Below are 17,501 nucleotides of genomic sequence, written 5' to 3'. Positions count from 1 at the left end.
TCCCTCCCTCCAATAAACCCATCCTACAATCTGTACTGTCACTCACTCTCTCCTTTCCTGTTCCCCATTCATCCCCATTATTTACTTTCCCGTATCAATCACGGTCTCCTTCTTTCAGGCTTCTACCCACTGTTGTTCAAATGTCTCCCCCCTCTCCCCTCCCTCTCCTCTACCGTATACCTCCATCTCTGCCTCCATCTCTGGTGCGCACACAGCGGATGGCGGCGGCCCACTCAGTCCTCTCAGGGAGCAGAAGGTTTGTCCACTCCCACTCAGGCTTTGCGTCATGGAACACAGAGAAATAGAGACAGAGGAGAGAGAACAGATGGGAGGAGGACACACTGGCTGCCTGTTTTATAACATTACTCCTAACAACGCTGTGGTCATCAGTATGACTATGTAAAGTAGCAGCCTATTGTGGATTCATCAAGCTGGCCTATATATAGACCTGAGCTGAATATAGAGGAGCAGGAACTGACACTTTTGGTGTGAATAGGAAATTGTGTCCCCCACTTTGGGAAAGGTTAAAAGGTTTATACAGTATTCTGAAAAGCTACACTCAAGGTGATGTGGCACTTTAATTAGAATTCTAACCTTTTCGGACAAAACACTTAGACTTATTTCACATGTAGCAGGAATCAGCAAGTTTTTAATTTTATTTTATATAGTCTGGATCCAACTTTTCAGGCCATAAACTCACCCTCACAGACCTGTTGCCTACGTGGAAATCCAATCTGAGGGCCTTGCTATCACAAGATTGGTGTAACCATAGCGACCTGATCCACATCAGTGCATGACATCATATCTGACACAATCATTGCCATTTATGCAAGTGGAAAGACAATTCAGACCATCCTGCTATTATTGTTTTTGCCTCCACCAGCTCCTACCTATGACTTTAAACAAGCATTGCATAAGATTCTGGTTGCAAGTGATGATACCAACAACAACAAAAAAAACGTTTTATAAATGGCACAGAAAATACTGGTAACACAACATGTTCAAATGCAAATGCTGTTTAGTGGATTTACACAAGAACAAAGCAAAAATTAGATTTGTACCGTCATGTAAACAAGAGATTAGATTTTATCATTGCAAGCAGAACATGAACAGTCAAATCTGGGTCACGCTGTAAGTAAAAATCCACCCTGGGAGACAATTCCCAGTGATCTTGGACAGCTGGATTAAGATATACAGACAACAAGTTGCCTCAAAAGCTCCGGAGAGAGCGGAGACCAGTATGTGATGTGATCAAGCAGCATTTTCCGGAACAGCCTCAGTGATAATGAATTAGAGACAGAATGTGAGGACATGCTGACAGTACCCAGGGTGGTTTTATGGGTAAGCAAGAATGTCTTTTGGTTCAGTGCTGCAATGTAAGCACTGATGTGGGTGTGAAAGCATAATGAAACAGTCTAAAAGTCCATAAAATCAACCAACTAGAAGTTGTGAGGAGGGTCGCTCCGTCGTGTAGATGATTTTAGGATAATGAGAGCTGCTTGATTGACTAATTAAGATTTTGAAGATTATATTTGTGGGTTTTTGCCCTCTAACAAAAATATCACTGGACTTTCTGGGACAGAAAATATAAAACAATCAGTTCATAGGGGTATATAATCTTGAAAATGAACACCAGCTCGTACAAAAAGTTTTTGCCTCGTGTGAAGTCAGACTTTTTGGAAATACACTTTTTTGCCAAGAGTGGCAGTGAGGGTTTATATTTACAGTGCATGAGAGTGGCATCAATCTTCTCATCCAACTCTTGGCAAGACAGCAAATAAGCCTATTTTCCCAAATGTCCAAAGACTCCTTCAAGGCAATTTCATTTGATTGGTGCGCTGGTCAAAACTACAGTATCATAGAAACTATTGGCCAGGTTGCCATGACATAGAAAATATTTTGGAGGATAAATTCAAGCTATTTTGGTGATCCCATGAAAATCCCTCTTTAGTGCCAAGATTATGGTATCTCAAAAACCCCTGGCTACCATAGATGATGGATTGTAGATTAGATCATGATCATTCGTGGTTCAAAGCAAATCCATGGGACCACCCTGCAGCCTGAGCAGAGTAGCGGATTTCCACAGACAGATCAACAGTTCTTCCCCTGTGATTTTATCTTTTAGCTGCATCAAGTTAATGTGACTTTATCTGTCTGGAGGCTTCTGAGTCACAGCGAGGCTGTCCTGAACTAAAAGCTTTAATCAATAGCAACATTCTGCACAAAGATGTGTCACCACAGGTGTCCAGGGTGCTGATCCTGGCATTACCAGGGACGCAGGAGCTGTCCAGGTACAACATTACACATCTGCTGACAGGCAAGATTCCCGCTCCTAACAAATAACGGGATATGATCTTCACTGATTGCAGTTATTAAAATAGATTTCATTTTAAGGCACCGTGGCAGTAATTTCTACCGTCTTTCCTTCATCGTGCCATTTCTGATATTCTCTTTTCATCATCCAAGTATCTCTTGAGCAACAATTAAAAGGGCTGCTCCAACAATTTAGTAGGACTCTTCCATTAAGTTGTAGAACTCACAAACGATGACACTCAGGATGCAGGTACAGTTTATAGAGCTGGAGCAGAGGGAGGCCGCTGTACCTACAGCAGCCTTCAGCTCGTTGTTGTTTTGCAGCTCAGTGATTTCCAGTTGTTCACCTGAAGGAGTTTTTCACATGCTCAAACAAATCCTCTGCTTTTTTAATGCCATGCATGGCTTTCAAAGAGACAGCAAGCTCCCTCTGATCAAACTGCGCAGTGATCCCGTGCACAATAATGGCTAGCTGGCTGGTATTTGTCAATTATCTTTTTCTGATGCAGCTCAGCAGCAGCAGCAAGAAGGGCCTCCTGCACAATTTCTCCTTTCTGGTTTCTGCTTCTTAGCTATTAGCTTGCTCACCATCAAACTTGCCTGCATAACACGGTCTCTGTCAGATTGTGGTCTTGTAAAAGCTGCTTGTCAGGCTCCCAAACTCTGCTGAAGAGTGTTTACTTTTATCCAGGTGCTCATCCAGTTTAGGATGCTTTGAGCTGGAATGATGCTTGAGATTTGCCTTTTTCATTAGAGTCTACCAACAAATCATTCTCCTGGAAAGCACAACATTCCACATCTACTCTTCTCTTCTTGACAGTCGTCATGATGCATGTCATCGATGACATGTAACCACTCTGTGCGTTCACCCTGACCTTGACCTGCACAGGCATACAGCCAGAAGGGAGCTTCTGGAAGGATATGTTAGTCTTGTATTTTATGTTATCCTCTTTTATTGCAGAAAAACATTGCTGTATACAGATTTTTTTGGTATTTCTGAGTTGCTTTTTGGGGGGGGGGGGGGGGTATTTTTGGATTGCTTCATGGGCCGGATCAGACTGTCTCACAGGCAGCATTTGGCCTAGAGACCACACAACCCCCAACTCCTGCTCTATCTCTAGACAATAGAGCAAGAAAAAACAAATTTCATCCGACAAACAACATACTCAGAATGCAGATGTTGATATTGAGCTTTCAAATTGTGGAAAATTGAAGAAGATAGTACTATGATGGTTCTTTTTTGCCTACCTCAGATGTCTACATTCTGTGCATCTACTGTGTTGATAAAGTCTGAACACCATTGCAGCTATATGACGAATGATAATTCCTGTGATGTTGAACTGTCGGCAGGGTGTTCTCCTCCATCTTCAAAGGTCATCCCTTCCCTGCACTACACAGTCTGAAAAGAGGTAAACCACAGATCATTTGCTGTGGATGGTGAAGATTCAGACGTGGTGAGGTGAAGAGATAAAAACACTCTATGAAATCACCTTTGTTATGTATTCCTTCCTTTTATATAATAGCTAATAGGGCATAGTGCTGACGCAAGCTGGGGAGTTGTGAACCAGTGTGTGGTGTTTGGTGCCTCTGACTCTGTGTGTGTGTGTGAGTCATCGTGTCAGCTACTGCGATCGGGTTGGTAGGTCAAAAGAACAGCAAACCGTTGTTGTGACAGCTAATAATATGTGAGCTGAGACTTGTTTGAAGGAGGTGGTCCGTTTGTTTGTGCGTGTATGCGCAGGTGTGCTGTAGAGCTGTGCACATGCTGCATCTAATATTCATGATAATCACTTTGTGGATTCAATTAATGTCAGGAAACAGCAGCAAGTGCTTTGGTTGTTAAAATCAAACTTCATTTGATTTAGAAACTATATCAATGAGGATGTCAAATGTAAATTTAAAGTGAACAGTATTTAGATTTTGACATTTTCTTATTGTAGTTACAGTAAGTATTGATTATCTTAAAGCTGCACTACTCAGTAGTTGTCTAGTTGAATCTGTCAGCTCATTGTTTTGGTCTTACGGTGCACAGCATTACTGTTTCAGTTCACTCTGACCACTTTCATCAAGCTTACTTCCAGCAGCAGTACTCAGGAGTTGGTGGAGACCAAAACAGAGCTAAAAGAGAAGCTATAGTGCCCTTACATTAGTCAAGTCATCATGACTCTGAATAAATGCTAATGATGCTCTTTGTATGCTCTGATGTACTGTAGCCAAAATGTTAACCATAAATCATAATGGATCAGGTATTGTTTTTTTTTTTTGTCTTGTCGTAGACAAGAAGTTGTAGCTAACACTGATTCAACTTTTCATTTACCAATCGTAGGTTGTTTACTTCTGCTTCATTTGACTTTTGAGAGAGATTCAGACGTAAACAAGTTGATTGTTTTCATTGTTTTTTTCTTCAGGCAAACGGTAAATAGGGCAGTATGACAGTCTGTCAAAGTATAGAAATGTATGACTGACCAAGTAAATATATGTGAGCAGGGGAGACAGACTGAGTAAGTGAGTATGTGGATAAGTGAGTAAGTGTTTGAGGGAGTGAGTAAGCGAGTGAGTGGCTGGCTGAACAAGCAAAACTGTGAGGGTTAAACTGGGAGTGCAGAACTTTTACATATAAATGAAGATCTGTGATTTCAAGCCCTTGCCAAACAAGTTCACACAATACTGATTACTTCCAGGTAAATTGCTCTGGATTTCGCAGCATACTGGAGTTTTTCACTCTGGTGCTGGTGCACCGGAGGTGATGTGTTATACGTCAACCAGATTGGTTTACCAGAACTGAAGTGGGGAACGACCACAGCGATGGATTAGGTGTCACCGCCTGATCTGAGTAACAGGGTGAGCATAACCCATCGACCAGGTGTTAGAACCACATGTGCTCCACAGATCAGGTGGTGACTGTGGGCTATAGCGACTAGGAGCCTATGGCGTCATGAGCACGTCGGCAGTTTAATAACTCTCACTGCCAAAAGAGGAGACAAACATTCTGCACTGCGGGTTTAAAATGGAAAGGTATTAAGGCCAAAACAACTGAGAACAGACAATACTGATTCGACATTTAAAGAATAAGGATTGTTGACAATGTCTGTCAACAAATCCCTTGAAAGGTCCTAAACCAACCTCTTTTTCTGTCAGCTCTTTCCCTTCTCTGTCTGTAGCTCTCAGCCATGAGCCCGATCGTCCTGCTAAAGACTTAAATCTTCTCAAACAGGTGTAAATACTGCATTTGTAAAGCCATGGATTAATACTCAGAGTACTTCATGTGCTGGTGGGCATTTACAGCTCCAGGTCAGTGTATGTGGGACTGATACTTGGCAACGCTATTTGATTAACAAGTGACATGTCCTATCACTGCATGTGCCTTTTTTTTTTTTACATTTAAAGGCAAAATGTAGAAACATGTGAAGTAAGCATGTCTTATTTTTGGCATTTGCCTTACAGGATGATCTTTCAAGCATCTCTAAACTGCCAAATCACCAAAAGTCACAAGACACTGAACCATACCTGTTCATTGACTGTACGCTGTGCTCAAATGTCTAAAATAGAAATCAGTGCCTAAGTGATGCAGAAGCTGAGAAATCACAAATCAAAAGAAAGAGCATGTGAGATGGAGGGAAGAGAATAAGTGCGATAAAGTGGGAGAAGGAAAGAGTAGCTAACGTCCGCAGTGGCTGTGGTGAGTGCTGAGTGGGTGGGGTGGTGGAGGAGGAGGAGGAAGAGTAGAGCTGATGCTGGAGCTAGTGGTCTCAGCCTCATTCTCAGAATTATCCCTTAGTGACGCAATCTCCTCCACTCACATCCTGACAGCTGCTCCCTGCCTGGTTACAGCGCTCCTCGGCCTGTCCAATAACATTCATGCTCATTTCCGCTTTAGTGCATGGCTTTCCCCTTCTGGGTTTACTGCTACAGCTCCATTTAAGCTCATTAGTACATGTTCATTTACTACTTTTTGTTTTCATCTAATCTATGCACTATTGGGACAGCGTCACATACACACTGGATCTGCTTTTTTTCCTCCTTTTTTTTGATGATGAAAAGAAGCTTTGAAGGAAAACAAGCCATTATTCTTCCTCCACCAGTCTCAGGCATTGTTCTTCCTGTGTGACGACATGCAGACCAAAATACACTGAATACTTGAGAGATAGTTGAAGGGTCCTCAGTGATTTCACAGACATGCCAGCCTCTGTTTTATAATGTTTCAGTGAAATTGGGTCTTGAAATCATAATAAACTTTAATAATAAACTTCATTTGCATAGCACCTTTCATACAAGAAATGCAGCTCAAGGTGCTTTCCAGCAAAGATATCACATGCACCAGTGCTTCACATAAAAAAAGAGATAGAAAATTAATGTAAAATAAGACGGAGAATAAACCCACTTGATAATGATAGTAAAAATAAGGTTACAAATAGAGTACATAGAAGGCATAAAGTAAGTAAAATACAACAATATAAAAGACATGCTGCTGTGTGTAAGCATGAGGAAAAGCACAAAAGTGTCAGACTTGTATCAGGAAGTCATGGCTAGTTAAAGGCTAAAGTGAAGAGATCAGTTTTTAGCTTTCTTATATTCAGTGAGCTGCTTCCCTGATATCTGTCCTGTGTTCCAGAGCAGATGATCACAGTGTTCTTGAAGGTAAATATTGAACAAGGGATTGAGCAATGTATCTTGGTCACAGTCCATTAATGTCTTTGTATACAAGGAGGAGGACCTTAAAATCAATTCTGAATGTTACATGATGCTGAAACTGGATATCAGAGTTGCTATTTTTTTGTTTCTTTGTTTGTTTTGGGAGGTCAGTAAATAATGTTGCAGTAATGGAGTCAGCTTGACATAAAGGCATGAATATATTTTTCAGCATCTTTTTGATTTAGAAATGAGCGTACTTTAGCGACCACCTAAGGGCACCGCAGACTGTGGATTCTTTAAAAAAAGCTTAAAATCTTTTTAGAAAAGGATTTGCTTGGATTTAGTTGTTTTTATTGTGATGTGGGGTTTTTTTTACCCTTTTTTTGCAATATAGCACTTTGAGATCACTTATTTGATGTAAAGTGCGTTATAAATTACATTTATTGTTATTTTATTATTAGCTATGTTTCTATGGTGAAAACATAGTTTTCATCACGTTGTTGATGTGGGACTTGAAGTTTCGATCTGAATCTAGAATAACGCTAAAACTTCAGATTTAATCCAGGGAGTTCATTTCCCCAGATTACTTAACAGCATTTCTCCTTTACTTTTATAGCCATCTAACAGGATTTCTGTTTTGTCCTCATTTAACCTCAAGAAATTATTGCTCATCCATTTATTTATTGACAAAAGACAGTCAGTAATGGAGTCTATAGCTGCAGCATCCTTTGGTTTAGCACAGATGTGCAGTTGTGTGTCATCTGCATAACTGTGGAAACATACATTGTGCTTTCTAATGATGTCACCCAGTGGCAGCATGTGTAGAGAGAACAGTAGTGGACTGAGGCAGCTTTCTTGTGAAACCGCAAAACAGATGTCATGTTTTGACATCTGTTCATGATCTCCAAGACTGACGTAAAAGGGGAAAACCCTTTGATATATGTGCTTCACACCAGTTTAACACACAGTCAGAAAGACCAACCAACTGTTCAAGATGATTGATTTAGATACCATGGTCAGTCATATCAAACCCTGAACGTAGGTCTAAGAGGACAAGAACTGAGAACGTATTTTATCAGAATTTAGTCTGAGATCGCTGATTACTTTAGTCAAAGCCGGACTGAAATTCCTCCAGAACGCTATTTTCTGTAAAAAGTTAGTTTATTTGCACTGGAACTATGTTTTCCAGTATCTACTGATGACTAGAAGGTTGGAGATTGGCCTGTAGTTGTGAGTGCATTACTATCTAGGTCGGGTTTCTTTAGTAATGGTTTTGCAACAGCTGTGTTGATTTGAAGGCCTATGTGAAGTTGCCTCTTATAATCTTAAGGACGTGACTTGAAACACTGTCTAACACCAGCTTTCACAACTCTGTAGGTTCAGGTTCAACACAGGAGGTGGACGAGAAAATGTAATGCAGGTGAATTTTCCCATTTTTTTTTTACAGGGTTTGTTGAGGTCATCTGTGTCCACATGAGCAAAATGATAATACTGATCAACTGAGGGTTACATTCTGTGATTGCACACATTTTTTGAAAGCAGATTCATATTGTATAATTTTTAGACAAGACTATGAGTCCACATTCATACCATTAGCTTTGTGAAGCTGTACTCCAGCGCAGGGGTGCTTCAGGATCAATGCTAGAGTCGGCATGTCAACATGATCACAAATGCATTGCTAACACAATGACATGCTGATGATTAGCAGGTAGATGGAGTCACCATCTTGCTGTCACACTCATCAGCTCCTTATCTGCTGCCACTCTCTCTCTCACCTGCTCACCTGTTCAGCCAGTGCTCGTTACCAGTCAGTCACGCCCACCAGCTTAATCACCTGTCACACACCTGGGACTCATCTCCAGTCAAGTGCAGGACTTATGGTATGGTACAGCTATGGTACAGCCACCCAGAGATTCCCAGGTTCAGTTTGCGCTGCTCTTGGGTCCTAAGCCGAGCCGCTACACTTGTGTGTTCGCATGCTAACATTTTCTAATTAGAATTAAACACAAAGCACAGCTGAAGCTGAGGCTCATAAAACAACATACTGGACAAACTGAAATGAAAAGTCATGGATCATCACAGTTATTACAATTCATTCTGAGGTGAACATGAACGTCTCAACCAAATTTCATGGCAATCTATCCAATAGTTGTTGAGACATTTCACTCAATACCCCCAAATTTAGCCTCATGGTGGCACTGGATAAAAAATCAGGGGATCACCAGAGTGACAAGGATTCGTCTGATGGACACCATGAATGTCTGTACAACATTTTATTGCAATCCATCCAAAATCATTTGAGGTATTTCAGTCTGGAGCAAAGTGGTGGGCTGACATACGAACAGACCAACAACCCCAGTGTCATGCTACAAGCAACAAATGGGATTTGGCTGTGTAGAAAAGGCTTTGGAAGCAACATTTACACCATCATGAAATACCCTTTATTTGTTACTGATATAGCATTGAAGTGTATGACTGCCGACACTGTACACAGAGAGGTAAAATGTCACAAGAGTGAAACCGGTGGTCAGTAACTTAATTCTTGTGTATTTTCTGACCATGTCCATTTATGGAAACCACCGTCATTCCTATGCAGTTATACAAAAAGACACATTGCACCATTGATTCTCTGCCACCATACAAAAAGCTATTAAGTTACTACTTTATGACAAGTTCAGGGGACTTCCCTGGTGACATTATTGGGATCTAACCCATTCATCTGCCTGGGAAAAAAAAAGACTTTCACTAAGGTTTTGGGACATTCCAGAGTGTATCTTTCTCCTTACAACCCATTCATGAAATATGAGTTGCTTCCCTGAGGCCAGAGACATGCTGACCAGCAACAAGGAGAAACATTGTGATATTTTTCCATGATGGCTTTAATTATTTTGTTTATCAATTGGAGTAAATCTAAATGAAGTGACTGCATGAAAAACAAAGATAGCCTCAGCACATGGAGAGAGAGATCTGCATCGTTGTTTTAGAAGAAAACAAGGGTTGTAGAATGACTTAGGTTGTAATTGACAAAGCCTGCTTTGAGGCGGTCTGTTAGATATCAAAAGGAAAATTATTACATGACCACATCCACTACAACTGAATTTGACAATCCCATTTTGGTCAGAAATTCTTAACAGATGCTCGTTTGTTCTCACAGCAGCCGCTATGTCTTACTGCAAAATGCCAAGAAACGTGAACAGGAAGAAGTCAGTCCCCCCTTTACCCAGTGGACACCCAGTGGATTAGGTTTGTTTAGACACCATGTGCTAAAAATAAATGACAGACTATTCAACAGCTGAATATGATGTCCTGTTGAGTGATTATTCAATATTCCTTTACAAAAACAGCAAACTTCTCAGTCAGACCTGAGAATATCTGAATTTCCTGTATAAAAAGTGATGAATGTGTTCTGTGGAGATGGGCTCGTTTGGTGCAGCAGGCAAAGAACAACTATGGCTTAACTAGTTCCTGACCAGCTGTCTTCGACCAACATGCTATTGCATATTAAAATTACTGGTTAAAACTATCCCAGTGTTTTTATTAGAATATAGGAAAAACAGATAAAATCCAGAACCAATGCTCACAAACATCTCATCATAATCCACAATATTTTGTTTAAGCCCATACTCTACAGCGTGATTATGCTGTGTGTTTGACTCTGTCCATATGCATTGTACAGTGTCTATAATTATTAACTGTCTGATATTTGTCTCCTTCTGGTTGGCCCCTAAATCATTTATTTTTCATTTTGTTTTGCTCTATTGTTGCATTTTTGTCTTAACTTGTTGACAGCTATCTAGCAAAAGCTGTTGTTATGTCGGTAACATATTCTTAATAAGGTATGGACAATATACAATATACCTCTAATAATTTTTGAATTATAATATGTGTTGGTCACTGTATCACTCGTCTGAAAAATTTAGGATTTAACATTGCAGGTTTTGATGACTCCTGGTCACACAGCTCAGCTGAACTATCCCTTTAAGGAGACCCGGAAGTGCTTGTGAAACCGGACGTCCAGACTTCTCAATGTGACTTACCTTAGCTAACGTTATGTTTTAATACTGTCTTCGGGCTGGGGTTTGTGGTCTACGAAATGTTTCTTACCACCGCCAATTGTGAGTATTTTAATCACTGTATGTAGTCTTTTAAAGAGTGGTGTACATACGCAGGCCTGTCTCAAATGTTCGTTAGCTTTAATTTAGCACGGTTAGCTGCTAGCGCCCCGGCGTTAGTCCACACTATCTCACGCGACATCGACATTCTGCTTCTACTTACTTGTTTTTGTATTTTTTTTAAACTATGAACAGTTTTCATGGTTTCAACTTAAAGTGTTGTGAATTTCCACATGTTGTCACGTTTAGCGTTTATTGGTGTGTATTTAGCGGCTAGCTTTAGCTCGTAGCTAAAGCTAACCTATTAGCCTGTTTACTTAGTAAATACATTCAGTCATCGTGTTAACCTGCCTGATTCTAATACGCATTCTCTGCTGTTTTTATTTTTCAGTGGCCAAGGCAAAATCAAAGTAAGTAGAAGCCACTGGAATGATTCTAATGAAAGCTCTGTCATAATAGTACATGCAGTGTCCAGGTGGACATGCGATCACTGATGTTGTCTTCCATCAGGGCCGTCCTGGTGCAGATGTTGAGCGCTGCAGGGACAGGCTACTTCTTCGTCACGAAGAGGAGCCGTCTGAAAGACAAACTGGTGCTGCGCAAACATGATCCATTTGGTGAGCTATGAGCAGCTATTCATGCAATATATTCAAAAAAATTAATAATAATAATATATATTTATTTATTTATTTTTTTTCCAGTGTTTAACATACTACCTGCCAGGTGATGAACACTGGGAGTTACTTGTTATCTCACAAAAAGGGACAGTTCCCTGACTAAATCACATCATCTGCAAGCTCTCATAACTCCACCCATTCTCCATTTTCATTGTTTATATGTTAACTTTTTTATCTATTACATGTCTGTCTTTGCAGTGAACAAGCACGTCTTATTCTTCGAGAAGAAGAAGATCAAATCGGTGTAACAGCGCACCAAAACATATGGACAACATAAACCTGTGAGGTTTAAACAGACAGTCTGTATTGTCGGGGATCGTACGAGGTGTTTCCACAGTCCGCGTTTGTTTGGCGGGCTGACTCGTTTTCCAGGATTTCTTCTTGAATCCGTCAAAAGGTTTCTACTCTGTCCACTGCATCAGTTCAGCGTGACGCAGACCCCGACTCAGCCTAACAAAGTCTTGATTAACACCATTTCATACAAACTTCTGCTCATGTATAAAAATGATGTTATTTATTTGGGCCACAGTAGCTGATCTAAAGCTGTTCAATCAGAGAATAACACATTGAGTTGTTATTTAACAGTTCTAGTATCAATGATGATGACTCAGTGATTCAAATGTTGTACAACTCTCTATTGAAACCATGCACCTGTAATTAAAGTGTTTGTGAAATATGATCTATTTGGGGTTATTAAATCAATTAAGTAAATTATGTACCATACAAGTCACACGTTAGACGCTTTCCAAGTCTTTAACAGTTTGTGGCTGAAGAGGGAGAGCAGATCCTCCACTGATCAGAAGGTGGGAGCTCATCTGCGGCTGCTCCAGTCTGCACATGGAAGTGTCTTTGGGCAGGATACTGAACACTGTGTGTGTGTGTGTGTGTGTGTGTGTGTGTGTGTGTGTGTGTGTGTGTGAGAGAGAGAGAGAGAGAATGGGTGAATGTGAGTGCTTTATAAATGCAGTCCATTTACCATTTAAAATTATTGAGATTAAAAAAAGTTGAAAAATGAGTAGTGGTCTGTTGTAAGTTGACTTGTCATCATATTGGCTCTTCATTTAACTCTTTATCAACTCTTCAACATTATTTATATAAGCGATACAGTCAAGGTAGTGTCAGTTACATCATTATCAATCATCAGCAGTTTCATAAAATTGTTCATTCTCAGATTTCTCAAAAGCAGCTCATTTCATAAGACCCCTGTCAGATGTGGTGCATCTAAACATTCTTCATGCTGGTTTGCTGCTCTCAGAACAGTTCAGCCGGCAGGTCCTTTCTGAAGGGGTAAGACGTCTGTGTGCCGACCGCCTGCACGCTCACTCCTGCCACCTGATTGGCTCTGTGGACCATCTCCTCCAGAGGCATTGTGGGATAATGAGCCATGTAAAATGCCAGCGCGCCAATAAAGCTGTCTCCAGCACCCTGGGAAGAAACAATATTACAGCGGTGCGTTATTAAATTTCACCTGTGGTTCAACAGCGCTCCACTCAACAGAATGAAAAGGCCGAGCATGTGAGGAGCAGAGAGACAAACGCTGATCCATGTAAAAACTGTATGACTTATTCGCTTTACTGTTTATACGTTTTCACACTATGTTTTGAAGAGAAATGAAAAGATGGGCTGGTTAACTCAGTGAGCTGTAAACAGTAGGGGGTGCTATGGCATTTGTCAGCTGTTTTTCCAAGTCTTGTGTTGCACCCTGACAGCTACTTTGAAACTAGTTACTGAAAATGTGACCTTGTGTGAAAGTGTCTCAGTCAGCACTTTCAGACAAACATCTGTATTATGGCCTTAAATCCCACTCACGCAGACCTCCTCCTCCTAATGCCAGCATGATGGTAAATTAGATGTAATGAGCTCATGAAACGCCTTAAATACAGAATGATCGCTCCATGGCATCCTTTAATATTTAGAAAAGCCAAATCTTATTCACTGACCTTCAAGGAGAGACAACGTGTGCATAATTAGGTGCCTCATTATCTGTTCAAGAGACTGATGGATTTGAAAAATGACATTATCCTGCATAACCCCCCAAACTGTTGATAATGGACAAATGAACTGTTATTTCTATTTGCTACTTCTGAAACAACTTTCTAATCAAAAAGCTGGAAAACAAACAAACAAAAAACCCCCACTGAGTACACTAATTGCTTTTCAAAGTCAGCTGAACGGCACATAGCTGCTGTAATCACTCATCAGCGGCTTCACCGTAGCTGCCAGCAGCTCTGGATTTGGTTATCTTTGAACAGAAAAATCACCCATTTTTTCTCCTCATCTATTGATAGAGATGGAATGTGCTGTCTACGCCCTGGAGGGGGTTGGTTGGAACGGGATGCCGGGGGAGGTGTGTGTGTGTGTGTGTGTGTGTTGGGGGGGGGGGGGGGGGGGGGGGGGGGCTCACTGATGGGAAAAGGCACAATGGTATGTGGCGACACGCTCATGTTTAACCACAAATGGCCCCCTGACGCTGGTTCTCACAAGCCCGCTCCATTACTCATCACTGTGGCTCTCAATGGAGTTCATTGCACTCTCTCTGAGCACCTCTGTAACCCCCCCCAACCCCCCCACCCCCTAACACCAGCCACCCCCCAACCTCAAAGTCAGCCTTTTGTCGGGGGGAAGGCTGTCGGTGGTGCTGGGATGATTCAGTGACATGGGGCAAAAAACAAAAACCCTAACCCTGATCCTAGCCGGGCAGAGGGCCGTGGCCTGTCATGGACAGGGCGCTCGGAACAGAGAGGGCCAAACAGGGTCCGCGGCAAGCGGGGCAGCTGGAGGGCACAGCCCAGACAACATGGATTTTGTCACAAGCACCTAAAGCGTTCTTTGATGAACCAGATGATAAATATGAGTGAAAAAAAAAGTGATCTGATTTGACATTTGAAAGGTCATTATTGCACCCCACCCCCACCGCGGTGCATGCCACTGGTGTGACTCCTGGAGAGATGCTGGAAAGAGTGAGATCAGCGCTCAGACATTTCACAGGCCTGGTGGATTTCCATGTTTAAAGCCATGGTGTGTTTATGTCTCCTGTCTGGTAGCTGGGCTGGGCTACAATACAGCCAGCGTTTGGAATTAAGGCTTTGGTGAAGCAGTCCCACTGGTTTGGCTCTGGCCCATCTCCCAGTTCACACATCGCGGTTGAAACAATAACAGCACACTCGAGTCAGGGTTGATGCTTGGGAGCTGATGACCAGTGGAGCACAGAACAGTGAGGGGGTCAGTTTCAACTCCATTAGGTCATGGAAAATAAAACATTATGGTCTTTACAGCCAAGAAGACACATCATTGTTTTTGAACATGCCTCTTCATTTTTCACCAGTCGACTAATCTATGATCAAATCTCTGCCAGGACAACCACCTTAGTCTAGTCAGACGAACACAGGGTGAGGCCGAAACACGTTTCTGAGAGCTAATACTGGTATTAAAGGCTAAACCTGTGATGACAGTTAAAATCTGACTAATAGCATCATGAAAATACAATGAAATATTAATTATTATTTATTCAGGGTGGGGAAAAACCCCATAGATGGTATTTGCATTTCGACAATATTTTAATTTTATACAAATGAAATGAGAGTGAGGAGGTATTTAAATGGGCTGACTTGAGTCTGGAGGAGATCAGTGTCCGTATTACAAAAGAGAGACAGAGAGAGAGAAACGGCTACAAAGATTTGAATCTCATCAGCAACTTAGTAAGTTTAATATTTACTAAAAACTTAATTTGTAGCACTGAAACATTTTACTTTGAAAACCACTGTTTTGAACTGGATGTGTCTAAATTCCCTCAATTGGCCGTTTGTTGGACCTAATAATTCAAGGCAAGAGAAAAAAACAAAACCACTTAAACTGGACTGGTGAACAAAAACTGAAAATGTGAGCAACCCAGGATAACTGATTTCACCTGAATGGAACTGATCAGATCTTTTACAGTTACTATTAAGATCATATGATCGTATGATCTAAGGCAGCGCACACTTGAATATTCTATCTGGATTTATGGCCTGAAAAAAGGTTTTGATGTTGTACAAAGGAAAATTCTTTTTAATTTTAAAGAGGGGGATTCAAATAACATAAATTCAGATGGTTTTCAAACCAAATGCTGAGTTTAACATCAAGCATTCAATAGTTAAATATAAATTCTACATAATTAGGTATTAAGTCTATCTAATTAAATAACATCGATACAATTCTAATTATCACGACCTGTCTTTCCCTCTGTACTGTACTGCAGTATATTTCTGTCCAGCTGAATATGTGTATTTGATGTTATTATTCCATGTCCATTTCCTGCTAAAACAAGCTTTGTGAGGAGCAGGATGTGCTCCTGCTTTGTTTTAGTGAACCGTATTAAACCTGCAATGCCTGATTTTTTTTTCAATACTGACATATTATCATCTTCAAAGTTCATGAAGATGAGCAAGGTTGCCTATATATGCATCAGACAGCAAACAGCTGCACACTGCATCTGGAAACTAAACTTGTGAGAGCAGTGAGACTGAACCTAAACAGCAAACCAAAACAACAAGTTCAAAGATGCTAAAATGTGTTTCAATCTGAACTTGAGGAGCCACCATCCAGCCTCTCTACCGCCTTATTAACAACGTCTCCTTCCCTGAGACTGGCATGCGTCGCGAGTGGATCCAGTGAATGAAACTCAACGAGGCTGACAAGCGCTACCCCCTTCAGCCCCGCCACCGCTGCCCTCGACACAATTTGGTGAAGGTTAGATCTGGAGGCCTGTCAATCAAGTGACACAAGTGCTTGCCGCGGATGAGCCTTGATGCTCTTACTAGTCGTCTCCGTCCGCTGTGTCTCGATCTCCGAGCCGCTTCTCTGCCTGTTCTCCTCTGGTGCTCAGACTGAAGTTTGAAATTAGGATGGCAGGTGTGTCTGCGAGAAGCTTGCCAAATGAACAAAGTATGGTTTCACAAGTGTGTTTTGTGTGACGCTGCAATAAAAGCTTGCGATCAGAGAGCCGGTGGACATTTTTGCTTTGTGTGAACACGACGTGATACAAGCACTTCCAAACATCTCCCTGAGAACTTTTAGAGTTTTCGGTTCGGTTTAATTCATTCTATCAAAAGCATTTTCCTTTCATTTAGGACAGATTAAAATATTATTACATTAGAGTGAGTCATCCTCAGTCGATTTAACACAACAGTGACAAACCTATAGCCATTGAAAGCTTTCCATTTGCTGTTACCAACACTTTTGTATCTGATAGGCTTTCGCTGACAAACTGCAGGGAAGTGACCTTTTTTTAATGCCTCTGACAACAGCATGAGTGGTGTGTTTGGAATAAATAGAAGAAACACTGAATAGTTAACACAAGCAGCAATAGCTGCCATGGCTGTACAGACAAACAAAGGAGTGCATACACAAACTCAGAAGTCCATCAACAGAAAATCCAAGGACAAAGACAACAGTAGTGCCCACACGCTTTGATTGACAAGTGATCTTTGTAAAGTACAGTGCAGAGACACCGCAGCAATGAAAACGAAGCACCAAAGACATACAAAAAACCCCATAGAACACGCAGATCCATAACGGGCTCCACACTGCACATCTTTCATGTTCAGAGTCTGCTGCGCACACTGAGCCATTTGAGCCTCCAGAACCTGTGACTGTGTTTCTCACCCCGAGGCCTCCTGTGATCTTGACTCCCACCCTGATATGACAGATGGAGCTGTGTGCCGTTAACTCCTGAAGCCTCCAGCCTTTGTCAATGAAAGGCACCCCGGGGAGAGCAAAGACCAACTGA

The 17,501-nt window shown here is 41.4% G+C and overlaps 2 protein-coding genes across 3 annotated transcripts in view; one reads left to right on the top strand and one right to left on the bottom strand.

Moving 5' to 3' along the window:
* The first annotated feature begins 10,925 nt into the window (after positions 1 to 10,925).
* Positions 10,926 to 12,741, top strand: mrpl33 (mitochondrial ribosomal protein L33). Its single transcript, XM_070979186.1, has 4 exons — positions 10,926 to 11,060; positions 11,449 to 11,467; positions 11,568 to 11,674; positions 11,933 to 12,741. Exons 1-4 carry the CDS (start codon positions 11,039 to 11,041, stop codon positions 11,980 to 11,982), a joined length of 198 nt encoding a protein of 65 aa, XP_070835287.1. The 5' UTR covers positions 10,926 to 11,038; the 3' UTR covers positions 11,983 to 12,741.
* Positions 12,306 to 17,501, bottom strand: part of rbks (ribokinase) — a 34,560-nt gene continuing 29,364 nt past the window's right edge. For both annotated transcript variants that reach the window (XM_070979184.1, XM_070979185.1), the window contains one exon: positions 12,306 to 13,159. In XM_070979184.1, the coding sequence (XP_070835285.1) occupies positions 12,986 to 13,159 (174 nt within the window). In that variant the 3' untranslated portion in view covers positions 12,306 to 12,985. The remainder of the gene's footprint in view (positions 13,160 to 17,501) is intronic.

The sequence above is a fragment of the Chaetodon trifascialis genome, chromosome 14 (genome assembly GCF_039877785.1).
Source record: "Chaetodon trifascialis isolate fChaTrf1 chromosome 14, fChaTrf1.hap1, whole genome shotgun sequence".
Lineage (NCBI taxonomy): Eukaryota > Metazoa > Chordata > Actinopteri > Chaetodontiformes > Chaetodontidae > Chaetodon > Chaetodon trifascialis.
This window is presented reverse-complemented; position numbering and strand designations above follow the sequence as displayed.

Coding starts and splice junctions, on each gene's coding strand:
- mrpl33 (XM_070979186.1), top strand. CDS start 11,039: ATGTTTCTTACCACCGCCAATT. Junction 11,675..11,932: donor GCGCAAACATGATCCATTTG/GTGAGCTATGAG, acceptor CTGTCTTTGCAG/TGAACAAGCACGTCTTATTC.